This window comes from Colossoma macropomum, unplaced genomic scaffold (genome assembly GCF_904425465.1).
Source record: "Colossoma macropomum unplaced genomic scaffold, Colossoma_macropomum, whole genome shotgun sequence".
Classification (NCBI taxonomy): Eukaryota; Metazoa; Chordata; class Actinopteri; order Characiformes; family Serrasalmidae; genus Colossoma; species Colossoma macropomum.
The window spans coordinates 28674373-28691696 of NW_023494801.1; the positions used below are offsets into that span (position 1 = coordinate 28674373).

At 39.6% G+C, this 17324-nt stretch overlaps 1 protein-coding gene across 1 annotated transcript in view; it reads right to left on the reverse strand.

Moving 5' to 3' along the window:
• The window catches only part of ankrd50 (ankyrin repeat domain 50), a 70270-nt gene that overhangs the window by 27810 nt on the left and 25136 nt on the right, over positions 1-17324 (reverse strand). The window contains exon 3 of the mRNA XM_036590552.1: positions 10617-10849. Within this exon, the coding sequence (XP_036446445.1) occupies positions 10617-10849 (233 nt within the window). The remainder of the gene's footprint in view (positions 1-10616; positions 10850-17324) is intronic.

Here is a 17324-nt window from a genome sequence, read left to right on the forward strand (position 1 = left end):
TCATGAAATGGGTTTCTATGGAAAGCAGCTGCACACAAGCCTAATATCACTATGTGCAATGCCAAGCGTCGGCTGAAGTGGTGTAAAGCACGCCGCCACTGGACCCTGGAGCAGTGGAAACATGTTCTCTGGAGTGATGACTCACTATCTGGCAGTCGGATGGATGAATCTGGGTTTAGCAGAAGCCAGTAGAACACTACCTTATGGAATGCATCGTGCCAACAGTAAAATTTATAGGGAGAAGAATAATAGTTTTATCTATTTATCCACTGTTTTTCAGGGTTTGGGCTCAGCCCATTAGTTTCAGTGAACTGTAATGTTAATGCTATAATATACAAAGACATTTTATACAATTATATGCTTTCCATGCAGCAACCATTGGGGAAGGCCCTTTCTTGTCCCAGCATGACTGTGGATGATGAGCAAAGGTTTGCTGGAAAACTTTGCTAGAACGTGGCTGCATAACATTGACATAACCATGCCATAAACATGTAATGCCACGTGGCATATGCTATCATGAGTCGTCATGACAGATTTTGTAATATAACACTGTAATGTCTCCATTACTGGTAACTGTCATGACAGATGTCACAATGTTTGATGCCATAATGTGACATAATGCTATCATGCATGTGACATAAGCTATCATGACATGTTTATGGCATGTTTAGGTCAATGTTATGTAGCAAGATTCAAATAAAGCTGCCATATTTTAAGGTCCTAGAAATCATTAGAGCTTTACTGAAGGCAATGAGGGTTCCCTACTGCATTCTTTATGTATCACATAAATGCAACAGAACTGACACATCATGTTATTAATAGAGAAAAGTACATTAAACAGCAGACACAGCCACTTATTGCGATAACCCTAAAGGGTTAAAGCTAACCTTAATATCAAACTGTGATATTTGGAACATATATTGGTACGACAATGCACCACTCTCAAGGCTCAGATTATGAGCTATCGGGCCTCTACTGAGTTTCCTGTTGACCTTTTAGGAAGAGGCATGTTTGTCGACTGTAATATCTCAATAAAACAGCAGCATTTTTACTTCTACTGCATAGAAAGAGTGTCCCATGTGCACATACACACGTACACAACCCCATACTTTATTTGATGGCCAGGTATGATAGCCAAACCAACATCTAACAAATACAAGCACATGGTCAAGTGGCTTGATTCCCACATGAAGAAGGTCTCTGGACCTGATGTGAAATTCGTGGCCAAGAGAAAGTGGCCGAGCACACAATGCAGCGTGTTTTGCAGTGAGTATTTTTAGGTTGAGCTTGACCTCGATTCCTCCTCCCTCTTGCTCCAGCACTCTGCAACCAGAAGCTTTCCCACACAACATATAATTACTGGGTCTATCGAATCAGTGTTTCTAAGTATAGTTCAGAGCCGAGTCGCTGTTAATATAAAGGCAGACGGAACATGAGATCAAAACCCGAAAACTAGAACTGTAACTGTATGGTTACGTTCTGCTCTGGATTCAGCTCTATGGTAGCATGTGATTTCTGGACTTTCCCCATTTAGAGGCACCACACACACACACACACACACACACTGTGACTCTGTAACTCGGTTTTTCCCCTCCGATATCTGATACAGCATTTTCTCCTGATACTGGCCTGGTACTGATACCTGGCATTGCATCAATCAATCAACCAACCTGGAGCACATTGAGGGTGAACCTCATTTACAATGTTGTTGACCATTAGTGCCATCTCTATACAACACCGCAAAAGAGCAGTTCATTAACCACCTAAAATCGAGCATGCAGCTGCCAACATGTTCATGACCCACTTAGTAGCCATAGTTATTGCCACTGAAAACAAAAGCATGTAATTTTAAATCAATAATTTCTCATTCTTAGCTCATAAGAAGCTGAGAAACAGTTTCCACACTTTCAGTCCATATTTAAAGGCCAATGTGTATGAATATTGGTAAACATTTTCTTTCGAGAGCTTATATCCATTATAAATCAAGTTCATTCTAAAAACCTTGCCCTCGTGTGTTCTACTAGCTCTATGTGGCACAGTGTGCTTGGACCCCTATGATTGCCACTTGCAATGTAATGTTCTACATCAAATTCTGATGAAGACCTAAAAGAAAGCTGAATGTCTTCGTTGCTAAAAATTATAGTTTGCACATGTTGACCTTTTTTATCCACCTTTCAAAAAGGTACTGAAAAAAGAAATCTATGCAAAAAATAAACTTCACTGCTCACGGAATGTGGTTCTTTTTTCATGTTTTGGTAGCATTCTCTTAGTTCTGATTGGCCAATTAAAAATTAAATTCTATATCAAGCTTGACTAAATAATGACTCTGATTTACAGCTGTGCTGTTTTCACAGAAGAGGAGAGAACACTCCCTCAGTGTCTGTTGGCAGCAGACCGCCCGCACCCATGACCTCCCTAAAATTAAAACTCATAAAATCTACAAGACTGTAGATTTTGAATGTTCATCTTTCAAAGGGCAAAAAGTTTGCTTCTATAAGATGACAAAAAGTCAAAATGTAAGACAATATTAGAGAAGTGCATTCTGAGTAATTCTGATATTTGAGTATCCATAAGAGAACAGACATTCAGCCAATTGCGGGGAAGAAAAAATACCTTCTTGCCTGATACAAGCACAGTAAACTGATGCACTGGTGCTACCAGGCTAAAAAATAATAAATAACAATTTAGCAGCTCACAGAGGTGCACATTTGAAAACAGGTGTGATTATTTAAAAAGCATCTGGGGGAAATTACACTGAGATTGAGTAAAAGAGGCTGCCTTAAATGAGCTAATACTAACACTAGAGGTAACTGGTGCAGCGGTAGTTGTTGACCATCCACTTAGTTTGTTGAGGTAACTATTTAGTCTAGAATGCTTATATTACATTACATTGTATTGTATAACATAGTATAATTGCAAAACATGACCGATATTACAATATTTTGACACTGACAAAATGCCCTAGTACAATGTGTTCAATAAAACAATAATGGGTACAATGTTTTTTTGTTTTTTTTTTTATTAGGACTAGAAACCACACCTTAGCTCTCTTCTAGACTTGTAGTACACTGATTAATTTGTGCAAAATTCTATGACTGTTTGGACTATAAAACCTCAAATACAAATGCTGTCTTGGCACCAAAGATCCATCATGGAAAAAACTTTTTAAAAAAACAAAACACCAACAGGCTAAACAGCCAGAGTCATCAATCAGGGTTTGGGTCTTATGCTATTACAATCAAAACTTTACCGAAATATGTAGAAAGAAATAAACTGGAACGAATATTTGTTGAACATTTGTGTTTACTGTGGTGAGCGGATGTACCCGAACAGTCCACTAAAAGAGCCAAAACAACACCCAAAGCCAAACCTAACCACACACATACACACACAATGGCTCTCTTTCACAGACACACACAAACACACTGGCTCCAACAGCAGCAAGAAGCAGGACTAATGCTACATGCATGACTGCCTGATGTTTAGCCTTAGGTGTCTTTAAATAAGTCAAATTTAAAATGTAAAAAGTTGTGATTCTAAATCAAGTTCAGCTCCACAACCACTTTAGTTTGAACAGGCTTATTGTCTTTAAAAATGTATCTGCGACTTGCTTTCAGAGGTGTTCACTAAAAGCCAGCAAAACATTAGCAGTGTTGTAAGAACTGTAATTCTAGAACTGTAATGCTGGACTACATGTGGCTACTGTTGATATTAACTGCTTGACTTCATGTTATGTTGGGGTCCAGAAGCAGTAAAAAGATATTCCTCTGACAAGCTAAGATGTTGGCACATCATCCACAGAGGGAAAAGAGTCCTCATCAGCATCCAGTGTCTTACCGGTTAGCTCTGTTAGCTCACTAGCATACCTAAACAGGTAGCCTCTACTCACCTAACATGAATACCTACTGATGTCCCTCAGCTGTTTTTTGAATAATAAACCAATGTGGTTAAATGTATTACTTTGCATGTAAGTGCAACACCAGTGCTGACACCTTAAAAAGGTAAGCCTACAATATGGCGTATATAAAAATTCCTCAAAATGCATATTCCTAGATGCCTAGATCCAGCACACCTACACTGAGGGCTGGACTGGTGCCATCACTACTGGACACACAACCCAAAAAAATGAAAAAAACAGACAGAGTGTCTTCAAGTGACCAAGTTATCTTTTGTTCTTCACAAAACTGGCAAACGATGACACTAGATGGGCTACCTTCTATTCCGGAAAAGTGGAAGTAATCTGGGGAGCTTCACTGCTTCACTCTGCAGCTGAAAATTTGAGTGCTTGAAGTTTGAAGTACAAATCGTTTTGCTTTCGGAGACTGTGATCCTTTAACGTAGCAATGGCTTAGCAATGGCTTAGCAACCACCTGGGATACGATTGCACTGGCCTATCAACACCATAGCAACCACTTGGCCTTTCACAGTAATGGCCTTGCAACATCTAAGCAACCACCTACGATAACACAGCAACATCTTAGTGACTACCAGTGCTGTAAAAAGCTTCTATTCGCTGGGTCACAGCTAATCCATCATCTTGGTTGTTGCCATGTCAATGCCAGAGATGAACACAGCTGGCCATAGAGTTGGTCATGTCGCATTCAGTGTGCTATATATTATCAATCACACACAAGCTCAAATTAATTTACTGTCATCCGAATAATTCGCGCAAACATTTGACACCCTCAGCAGCATTTTAAACCAAAACCAAACCTGCAACCCAACACCTTCTCATAGTGCGATGCTAACAGACAGCCCAACGCCACTTCATCATTTTACATCAACACCAGACATGCGTCCCAACAGCTTCGTCAGCGTTTGCTACCAGCACCAAAAATCCAACACCTACACATTTGCACCATGAGGATACATCAAGGGACCCACATGAAGCCCCCTCATGCTGCAGGATGGGTTTTTATACAACTGCAGAGAGCCTAGACTCTTATGTAAGCAGGAAGCTGAGAGGTGTATGTTATCGTGTAGGTGTTTGGAGTGATACTTGAGGTGAAATTCCCACACATTTGACGACAAGAGAGAGAGAGAGAGAGAGACAGAAGGAGTGGGGGCTGATGTCTGTTACAAAGCAAGTAGATATACAGAGTGTTGTAGGCTATGTATTATAATGCTTTCAACAAACAAGCCAGCTGTACCAATATTCTGCATATACTGAAAATAATGGTTTGTTAAATGCATATGATTAAAATGAATGAAACATTTTAATTAGGAAGCGGCGGCAATTTAGTAATTTCTAGGGCTGCAACTATTGAGTATTTTCATTTTTGAATACTCTGTTTTAATCTTGAATATTGAAAAAAAATATTATTATTATTTAAACATATGAAACAGTCAAGATGTTTTACTGTAATAATGTATATAGCAACCACTTGGGATAGCATAACAACAGCCTAGCAACACCTTAGCAAACATTGTGGCAGTCTTGGGCTGGAGGTTAAGGAACCAGCCCTATGACCAGAAGGTCGCCGGTTCAATCCCCTGAGCTGACAGTACGTGACTGAAGTGACTAACCCCCAACTGCTCCCTGGGCTCTGGGCAAGTGTGCTCACTGCCCCCTAGTGTGTGTACATTCACCAGTGTGTATGTGGTGTTTCACTGCACGGATGGGTTAAATGCGGAGGTGAAGTTTCCCCGTTGTGGGACTAATAAGGATCACTTAATAATAATAACACCTTAGCAACTACCTGAGAATGCATAGCAATTGCTTTGTCAAGTCAACTTAAACATTCACTAAAGTTCCCTTTCAAGTTTTTATTATTATTATTATTATTATTATTACTATAAATAGTGCTCACTTACTATTGTTCTGTGCTATTGCATACATTCTGTTTATTTATCTAGGTTTTTAAGCTGCTCAAAACTGCTGTCTACCAGAGCCTGCACTAAACTTGGGCATGTTGGCTTACTCGATACATTTCTCTCTACTCTCTCCAGAGAGCTAGCTAGCACAATCACATTAATTCTCCATAATTAATGCAACTGAGATCATGCCAGCTAGCAATCTGGACCAGAAGGAAGCTTATTTGGACTGCATCTGGAGGTAAGACTGATACTACTGCCTCAAAACAGATTTGGAGTTTTGCAAGCTGTGCCAAATCTGCAATAAGTCTGGTGTGCAGAGTTGTGTGCTTGATAAAGAAAGGTTTGTTTCCACATGGAAGTGCAAGCGTTCATAACAAAAGTGAACATGCTGGTTATTCAAAAAACTTTTACATTCCTGAAGAATTTATTGATCAAATTTATCAAATATTACTGAATAATTGTTGCATGTTGTTGTCTTCACCATGTGTTTAAGACTACTTTTATTTCTAGAGATGGCATATCGGTATCAAAACCCATCAGTATTGGGTCGATATAAGTACATACCAACACACACATATACACATGTTAGCAACCACCTGGGATACGATAGTAATGGTCTAGCAACAGCTTAGCAACCATTGGAGATAATACAGCAAGGCCAGTAGAAAACACTGGATCAGCTTTCAGAAGGGAAAAAAGAAACTTTACATCATTTAGTATCAGCTGATACTGAGTACTGACACTGATACTAACTCTATCTAACCTAACTCACCTATATGTCCTGATATTCATACAACTACATTTTTAAAATATTTCATTTTGGTAAAATCTGTGTTCTGTGTCACAAATAAAACACACTCTGCTTGGCTAGATGTCATTTACTTGTTGGATTATATTTATTTGATACTTAAGAAAACTTATTTTTGTTCATTTTCTGTATATATTTAGCATTTACTATTATATAATTAGTAATAAGAACCATCTTTAACAACTTACTTAAATGTAAAATATCTTTATTGTGCAAAACAGGTAAAAACAGAACTGATAAGTATACAGATAAACCTGTGGTGTTTACATATCAGCACACGCCAGCTTTTCTGGCTCAAAAACTGAGCTGAATATTGTTTCACATCCAAATTTCTCAAGTCATTAGTCTCATACATGCGTCTTGTTCACTCGTGCTGCCTCTCTGAGCGTCAGTTCAGTAAATATCACCATCATGATAACTGTGACCGCAAAGGGTTAACAAGTTAATGAATTAAATTACGTGCATTAGAGCAGGACAGGTGTCTCCTCGACTCAAAAGCACTGAGCTAGAAGAAAGTGCCTGGCTTGTATCTGAAACACGCTACACAGCTGTCATGTTTTTTTTCAGGTGACATTTTCAACTAGAAATGCGGTATTAAAGTGCAAGATGTGCATGTTAAATTATACAGTGAGAAAAGAATGGTTGTTGTATATGCTTTTACTGTTTTCAGTGTCTGGCATGTCACAAAGCGTGAAAAAGCACATAAGCAAGTCTCTTTGAGATTACCTAACAACTCTATTGCTTAACAACTCTGCACACTTTCTACAATGCTGAAGGGTGATTTAAAGGGCTCATATCTTACATTTTCTTGTATTGTATCTTTTCACATGATGTGCACATAATGTTTGTGTGGTTTTATGTACCACAAATAGTCATAATTCATATTTACATGCCTATTTTCCAACCTCTCTTTATCCCTTAGAATTAAACAGACTGTTTTTGTTACTGTGCCTTTAAGATGTAATTTTCCTCTGTTCTGATTGGCTGTCCTGTATTGTACATCATTCAAAAAAAAACCAGTATGCGCTGAACCATGTGAATGGGAGGCCTTCCTTTGCTCCATGTCCAGTTCTGGTGCTTTGGTGACCACTGCTTTCGACGGTGAACAGGGGGTAGCATGGGCCCTCTGACCGGTTTGTGGCTACATAGTCCTTAATGCAGCAAGGTGGAAAGCACTGTGTGTTGTGACACATTCCTCCCACAACCATCATTAAAAATTTCGAAGACTTGTGCCACAGTAGTCCTTCTGTCAGTTCAGACAAGATGGGTAGCCTTTACTGCCTTCAGGCATCGATGAGCCCCAACACCCTGTCGACGGTTCATGATCTGTCTCGTCAGAACACTGTCGGTAAGTATTCACCACTGCTGAACAGGACCACCCTACAAGCCAGGCCGTCTCTGACCCTTGTCAAAGTTGTTCAGTGTTCATGCCTGTCATTTCTTCCCACATCCAACGTGCTGACTATGACAATGGACTGTTTGCTTACTGTCTAATACATCCCACACTTTGACATGTGCCCTTGTTATGAGATAATGAACATTATTCACTTCATCTGTGATGGTCATAATGTTTTGGCTCATCAACACTAAATACTATAATACAACAAAAACACCAACATCGATCGGCCTTTGATTCTAAGGCCTTGTTATGAATGCTATAGAATGTGGATTGCTTATTTCTACAAGCATCCAGCAGGGGGAGCTCTTGCTGGTTTTAGTCATCAATAAAACGGCAAAGATAAAATACCACGCTTTAGTGTTACTTTTTTTTTTTTTATTATTCCCCAAACTGCCCCAAACTAATATTTCGGATTGAAGAAAATACTTTTTAATGAAATTCTGTGATTAAAGTCTGCTGTGACCAAATGCTACAAGACTACGCTGCTCCTTTGGCACAAACCAGCTCGCTTCTTCACATACTGATCACATCCACACTCCACACTGTATGTGGGATCTGAATCTTTCAATCTGAAAACAAATTATCCAAAACAATTTGAAAAATTGTCCAAAATTGAGTACCACATACAAATCCTCTGACCACTGATGACTATCACAAGCTGTGCAGCAAAAGATGAGCTACTGTCTCTGATTTTACATCTACAAATTGGACCAACAACACAGGAGTGTCTAATAGAGAGGACAGTAAGTGGACAGTGTTTAAAACTACAGCAGCACTGCCATGTCTGATGCACTCACACATTAACACACCACAACCACGTCAGTGTCACTGCATTGCTGAGAATGACCCTCCACCCAAATAATAGTTTCACTTTTTTATTATTCCCAAAACATTCCCCAAACTAATATACTGGATTAAGGAAAATTATTTTTAATGAAATTCTGTGGTTAAAGCCTGCCGTGACCATATGCTACAAGACTACGCTGCTCCTTTGGCACAAACCAGCTTGCCTCTGTCACATACTGATCACATCCACACTGTACATGGGATCTGAATCTTGAGCAAACACCGCACAGAAACTGAACGTTAGCCTGCCAGTTGCATCCTAATGTCTGTACCTCATCCAAGGTATGCGAGTTTGCAATTACGCAGAAAGGAAGACAGATGTAGAACACAAGGGAAAAATATGTAAACAAAGAACAAGCAATGAGGAAAAAGACAGGAAGACAGTAGAAAGATATGAAAAAAGAGACTGAATAGGATTTTTCGAAGGGCAGATGAAACAGCACAGCTTTTGAAAGGCTCCGAGCAGAAATGTTATTGTCTCTGGCAAGCTCACAGGCAATAGAGCAAATCGGCCTGGATGGAGCTAATATCAAAAAGAGCTTTGTTCCGTTTTACTCGCAGACTGAAAACATTCAGCCAAATCAAATATAAGCGCTTATTCATCCTTAGATAACAGAGAAAAAGAGAAAAGAGGGTCAGAAAGAGACAGAAGAGAGATGCTTCTTCATCTCCAAAAGTCACATCTGGTATTTATTTATTTACAGCTAAATTGAGAAAATGTTCATCAGTGAATTTGGGGTGTGAAATTAGAATCATCATCTTTGTCATCTTACACCTGGCCTGCTGAATTACAGTATGAAGAGGACGTTCAAAAACACCTTCCTTCACTTAAATGACTCTTTTTTTAAGCTTATACGATTTCCTGTCTTACCCTAATTGTGGCCACTCATGTGGTCATGGCCTGTTAGAGTGTGTTGTGCTGGTCTGAGTGGATCAGACACAGCAGTTCTGCGGGAGTTTTTAAACACCTCAGTGTCACTGCTGGACTGAGAATAGTCCACCAACCAAAAACATCCAGCCAACAGCGTACTGTGGGCAGCATCCTGTGACCGCAGAACACAAACTGTGCCGCAACAGATGAGCTACATTCTCCAGTGACCATTGAAGAACAGAGTGAAAGGGGGCTAACAAAGTATACAGAGAAACAGATGGACTACAGTCTGTAACAGTAGAACTACAAAGAGCATCCATATGGTAAATGGTGCTGATAAAGTGAACAATGAATGTAGATACTTCAGATTAACACTGCTGGCTCTCTGTGTGTGAAGTATTGTAACCCTCTGTTGAGCTGATAGAGAGCAATAAGGGGGTGAAATGTAAGAGGTGACAACCCCCTGCTGCAAAATCAATTCATGCGTCATCAAGGCTGCCGTGCGGAAATAAAATGGACAGCATAAGTTTCTTGATATCAAAAAGTGTGTACAACTGCCACAATAATACAGCACTTATTCATAATAATAATAAACGCAATATAAACACTTATAAATTTTGACTTGCTTGCTCACCTACAAGTTTTGAAAATCATACACATTTCCAGTGAAATATACGCCATCATAGTTATTGAAAAACAAACACCTCTCTTAGTACAACAGAGAGACCTCCAACACAGGAGAAAATTGCATGAAAAATGGTTAAGATTCACATTTTCTACTTACAGCTACTCAATCAGACAGAAAGTCGCACAGTCAGTCAATCAGACAGACAGACAGATGACCTCTAGGATCATGTGGTTGTGCTTGGACTCACCTGTGAAGAGTTTAGTAATGTTCTTGTTCTGTCTGCGTCCGGAGCAGATAAGCAGGAGCCAGGGTGGTAGGAGCTCATGGTGGGCGGCCAGCAGCTCTCCGATGCTCCGGGGGCTGGACGAGCTGGACCTGGACTCTCCCTCTCCAGCCTTCACCCCCTCATCCACAGAGTCCACCAGCAGGAACAAGGCTTGAGCGGGGGGCTTACAGCTAAGCAGCGGCAACAGCACACACCTTGAAGAGAAGGACAATGACACCATTACTAATAATACTGCTACCATTATCATTATGGCAGTTATTACTATGGATATTAATTATTTGCATGACTTTCAACTCTGCCTAACCACTTCAACTCCTAATGGTCACTTCAGTTCAAAACTGTCATTTCTACTCGATGATATATTCATTTACTTGTTGTTATAGAACATTTTGAAGTAGTTACTGAATAACAAATGTCGAGTAATAACCATAGTCTCAAGTTTAAGTGATAAAAGTAGTCATGGTAATAAGCACTGATCTATGCATGGATAGATAGATAAACAGACACAGATATATATATATATATATATGGATAGATAGATAGATAGATAGATAGATTCAACTGCTGATTCATTCTGATGTTCATTATAGAGAAATCACAGTGTGATTTCTTCACAGCATTTCTTCTTCAGGCCTACAACACCCTGCATGTACATCTGCACCATGAATGACTTTTAAATAGTAGGTTTTGGGCCAAAATTTGATCTCAGAACTTTCATAAAACAATGTCTCAGGCATGAGGGAGTGTATTTGTAACTATTTAATTTAAGGGAACTTTTAAAGCCATTAAACTCAGACGCCTGGTTCCTATCACCACCACTGACAACAACACCGACTTCGTACGTTTCTCTACAATGCAGCGTTTTACATTAAAGTTGCTGAAATTACTTGTCCATATCTTAACCATTTACTAATACAGACATTTTGGAAAATCGATGGAGCTCCCTTTTAAACACATCTCTCTCTCCCTCCCTCTCTCTCTCTCTCTCTCTCTCTCTCTCTCTCTCAGCTAGATCAATAGGAAAGAGCAGAGAGAAAACTGCTGACTCAGCACAGTGCAGGAAGGAAAAAGCATCTCTGTGTCTCTCACTCTCTCCTGGTGTAATAACAGACTTATAGAATTACATACCTGATCCCTGTAAAAATCTTGGTCATAAGCCAGGGGTCGGCAACATGCGACTCTTTTACTGCCCTGTTGTGGCTCCACGGCAGAATTAGATGTTTAGGTAAAAATAAAATAATCCTCCTTTGCAGTAAAATAAAGCTCTGCTGATCACCCAACCACAGTTTTAACAATAAATGGCCTTAAACACTCGAGTCAATGCAGCCTACAACTGCTAACTCACCAACCTTTCACCCTGAAGACTGGCGCACAGATTGCTGGTCACCATAGCAACGCAGACATCTAGCTAAGAGCTAACGAAAAGACAAAGAAAAAGATTTAAGACGAACATTGAAAATTTGGAGACGAATGGCCTTATTTGCATTTATAAGCACTTTTACGTTTAATCTACAATGAGAAACTGTCAAACACTAAAAAGTCGTGAAGCTGAAATCACCTTCTCGTTTTTCAGCTTCTTTTTCGAATTTTCCCATTCCACCTTTAACGGTGCAGTAGTTACATTCTGCCTCAGGCACCACTTAAGGTGGAATGGGAAAATTTTAACAAGAACCCTGCAAATGAGAAACTGACTTCAGCCACGTACAAAGTGAAATGCTGACAGACATTTCACAAGAAACTATTCTACTTTTGTGGATAAGTTTCCTGCCAGAGATGCGAGAAAAGAAGCTATAGCTGAAATAAAGCTTAAAGCACAGCTGAGCCGATACTGATATAGGTTCGGATCGGTCCCGTCTCTAGTTTCTTTTAAAAGTAAGAAAAAATCTAGTCTTAGTTATGATGTGTTCTTAAACCACAGAATTGTTCTCACCTTTTTGCTCGAGTGTGTGTAGATTCTGTTCTCACCCAAGAACAAATCCCAAATGAGAAATCATTTGTGAATGTCAAAATCTTTGTGAAAACTGCGTGAGTTTTAAGAAAAAAAATCTTCTTAAGAACAGTTAGTGAATGAGGCCCAATATGTAATACATTTACCGCACTAAATCATAAAATGTCCATGATATGTCATCAGAGATTAAGGAAACATGCTAAGTTGAAATACTGGCTTTTCCAACAACAGTGCTACAGCTAGTATGTTCTCCTTAGAGATGTATCTTCCGAAGCAGAAAGTGTGTTTGTGATCCTGCACATTTCAACACCCTGGGTTGCCAGATATGACACAACTCTCCATGAGCAGAGATGTAGTAAATCGTGAGTAAACGCTGCTGATGAATTTGAAAGATGGAGACAGTTTAGAGCCCAGAAGGACTTTAAGATGGATGCTGAGTTTGCTAATTTTCTTCTGGACAGGTAAGCATTGAGCTTCAGCTACTGGTAGGGAAGGGCATTTTAAGTCATTTCAGCATTTGTGTACTTGTAGTACTTGTGGTCTGTGTGCAGCTACGTTATCAAGGCAGATGAGGCTAGCCACCTTAAATGATGCAGCAGTTACATTCTGGCACCTCATGTAACTGCTGCAACATTTAAGGTGGAATGGGAATATTCGAAAGAGAAGCTGGCGAATAGACTGAACCACCAGAATGCAATTGCTGCACCATAGCCAGTCATGCATTTAGCTAACACTGACAAAGTTATAAAAAATCCACATGAGCTGGTTTATAATTTGCAAACAATAAAACACTGCAAATGTATACATTAGCTGATTTGAATTTAGACTGCAGTAGCTGACGTATAAATATTGCTAAGTCTGATTAGTACTTTGACAGATCTGATGTCACCTACACCAAATTTAGTCTCGCCCAACTTAAATCGAACAGAACAAAGTGGCAGAAAAAGTAATCTCTCAAAAATCACTGAACAGAAAAGACCAGGAGCAATCTTTCTCTGCCAGTTTATGTAAAGACATAAGAAAAATAACATGAAAATGAGTAGACAGGGCCTTTAAGACATTTTCATGAATCTGACCCTCATTCTGGATCAGGTCTTTTCACTATGAGCCTGATTGAGTCTGGATTCAGTCTGGTGCTAATGGCTAATCCACGGCCAGCTGGGTTCCTCATTACCTCCAGCAGAGCTGCCCCTGTTAATGCTCACTAAAAACACTAAACTGCCACCCTGGGGGGGTAAGTGCCATGGCTGAAACACATCCAACCCGAGCGGGAGAGAGAGAGAGAGAGAGAGAGAGAGAGAGAGAAAGATGAGGTGAAATGTGACAGTTAGTAAAGATGTTCAGAGCAGTAGGCAGAGCTGGGCATTGTGCCCATGTCTTACAGATTTACTGAGATACACTTGCTCACTGCACTGACACTGTGTGTGTGTGTATGTGTGTGTGTGGGGGGGGCTGGAGTGTGTGTGGTCACCGTGTGGGCATCTAGCCTGAAGTCCCCCAGCATGCACTAGTGCAGCTGAACCCTGGCGCCTGGCCAGCCAGCAGCCAATCAGAAGAGCTGAACAGCAGGTGAGGGAAACACGCTCAGTTGTTTACTGTGTAACGGCTTCAGGAGCCAAAAGAAAGAGTATGTGTGCTGGGCCTGGCACAGTTTTTACACAATTGCCTGATCATAATTATTCAGGCTTTCGCAATTCTAAGCTTGAGCCGATTAGCAATGTATCCTGTAAGTGTAAGTTGGACGGTTTAAATGACAGGAAACACACCGTCCGTGGCTTTAAGATGGATTATAGTAACCATAATTTGTCTCGTAATTTAAGTTCTCTTTTAATGTGTCCGTTTCATAAATTAGCTCCGATATGTTTCCTGGCTTCAGACCAGTAGTAATAGTGCATAGTGCAAGGTAGAATCAAGCAGACTAAACTTGCTAAACAGATGCAAAAAAGTGAAAGAAACAAAACATGTTTTCACTCAATTTTATTATCTTTAATATAATTTGTAGAGTCTTAAATTTTGAGACTTCGTTGAACGCCTATTTAATTTTTTTCAGTCAAAAATTTTCTGCCTTTTTTCTCTTCACTGAAAATTTCCAGTCGAAAATGCTCAAAAACAGTGGCTAAAAGTCAGGGCATTCCTAATCATGATACTTCAATACATTTTCACCAAACACGATAAACAATATTTGTTTTTCTGAGGTTTTATAGATTGGAAAATGTAAAAAAAAAATTGTTTTATTCAATATTTTGCATGCAGCACTTCAACAGGATTATGCACTCTTTGTAATGAAGCATACAGTTGGTTTGTGTTCTTTAAATACTGAGGATATCCATTATCTGTTCAGAAAAGCATACTGTAATGTAATGTGATGATATTAAGTTGGCTTGACAGCCCAGTGGGTTGCAGTTTTGAGCTAGAACCACAAAACTCAGATCATAGAGTCTATATTGAAATAGTATGCGTATGTTTTTGGGACTGTTGGCTTGTATGGTTGTATTTTTTCTCCATAGGAAATGAATAACAGAACGTTGAGAAACTTTAAATCTAAATTCCACAAATGATGTCACAAAATATTTCTCTCACAGTGCCGCACAGAGAAATTACATACATACATACTAGGATATACGCAACAACCTGTGATACCACAGCAATGGCCTTGTAGCACCATAGCAAAAATCTAGAACAACACAGCAACAAACAAACAACACAGCAACCACCTGGGATACCACAGCAATGGCCAAGCAACACCGTAGCAACCACCTAGAATGCCATATCAAAGCCTTAGTAACACTTTAGCAACCACCTGGGACACCATGGCATAGCCTAGCAGTGCCTTAGCAACCACATGGTGATAACAGAGAAATGGCCTAGTATCACCTTAGTAACCACCTGCTATACCACAGTAATGGACTTACAACACCTCAGCAACCCCGACCATGGCCAAACTACACAGCAACCACCTGGGATACCACAGCGATAGCTGAGCAAGACCTTAGCAACCACCTGGAATGCCATATCAAAGCCCTAGTAACACTTCAGCAACAACTTGGGATTCCACAGCCACACCCTAGTAATACCTAAGCAACCACCTGAGATTCCATAGCACTGGCCTAGTAACACCTTGGCAAATACTTGGAATTCTGTAGCAACACCTTAGAAACCACCTAGGATACCATAGCACTGGCCTAGCAACACCTTAGCAACCACCTGGACTTTCATAGCAAAAGCTTTATCAAGCCAACTTAAGGTTATTTCCCCTTCTCGTTTATCAGGTTAATGATAAATATGGTCATACTGACCACCACTACCACCCCTAGACTGAACTGTCTCTTAAAGAAAAGGAACTGAATGGAATTATTGTAAGGTCAGAGATTAACACCCTTAGTGTGTGTGTGTGTGTGTGTGTGTGTGTGTGTGTGTGTGAGTGTGGGTGTTTGTCAAAATATCTCAAAAGAAAAGTCAATCATACTGTGTGAGCGTTCCTTAACCCAGAGGTGAGCTGGAGTTTAGCCAGCACTGCAGAGACAAACAATCAGATTACTTCAGACAGACCGCAACCCAGGACGCGTGCACACACACCCACCCAAACACACACACGATGAAAAGAAGGAGACAGTTCTCTCAGGCAGAACATAATGTCACTGGCTATCTCACTGCAACAAAGACAGAAAACATCAACATCCTCAAATTCTCGCTGCAAGACAACTAACAGCAGCATCACTGTCTGAAGAGTCCTCACAGAACAAACTCACCCACATCCACTCTCTGTTATTAAGAATACTGGTTCTTCTTTCTCTCTCCCTTCATGCATAAGTGGCTGGCAAACTAGGTCTCACTAGATTTAAACAAACTAAAAGTCTCAGATTAGATTCTTCTATATAATGAACTTTTCACAACAGTTAGCTTCAGGTTCTCCTCATGTGTCAAACTTTTAGCAAGAGACAGCATTCTTCATAATTAGTTCAAATTATATATATATATATATATATATATATATATATATATATATATATATATATATATATATATGTGTATATATATATATACATATATATATATACATACATATATATATATATACACACACACACACACGTTTTTTTCACAAACACTGTATCACTCTGACGAGGCGCCGCTGCTAAGCAATGACTTTTGACGGCTGTAAGAGACGCTCAAGCTATTTGTGTGTTTAATTCTTACTTTACGCACAAACAGAAAATGGATACCTTTAAGATTACATACATTTCACCTACAGCCGATTTGGTCAGACTCTGAAGATGAGACTACACTACACTTTTCAGTCAGCAGCTGTGACAGAAGAACACCTAAACAACCTGGAATTAGCCAGAAATGAACCGAATACCATTCGCCAAAAAAATTGGGCTGTAAGATGCTTTACAGACAAAACAAAATTAACACTGACCTACCAAAAACTGACAAAACTGAGCTAAACTTGATATTGCGGCAGTTTCATGGCTCAGTCTGATTTGGTCAGAAGAAGATGAGATTACACGTTTGGCGAATGGTATTCAGTTCATTTCTGGCTAATTTCAGGTTGTTTAGGTGTTCTTCTGTCACAGCTGCTGACTGAAAAGCTCGCTCAGTGGTAATGACAAATCACAGCCGTGATGTTATTTCGCGATAACACACTCCCTCTCATGTTCTTTTGCTTGTATATATATATATATATATATATATATATATATATATATATATATATATAT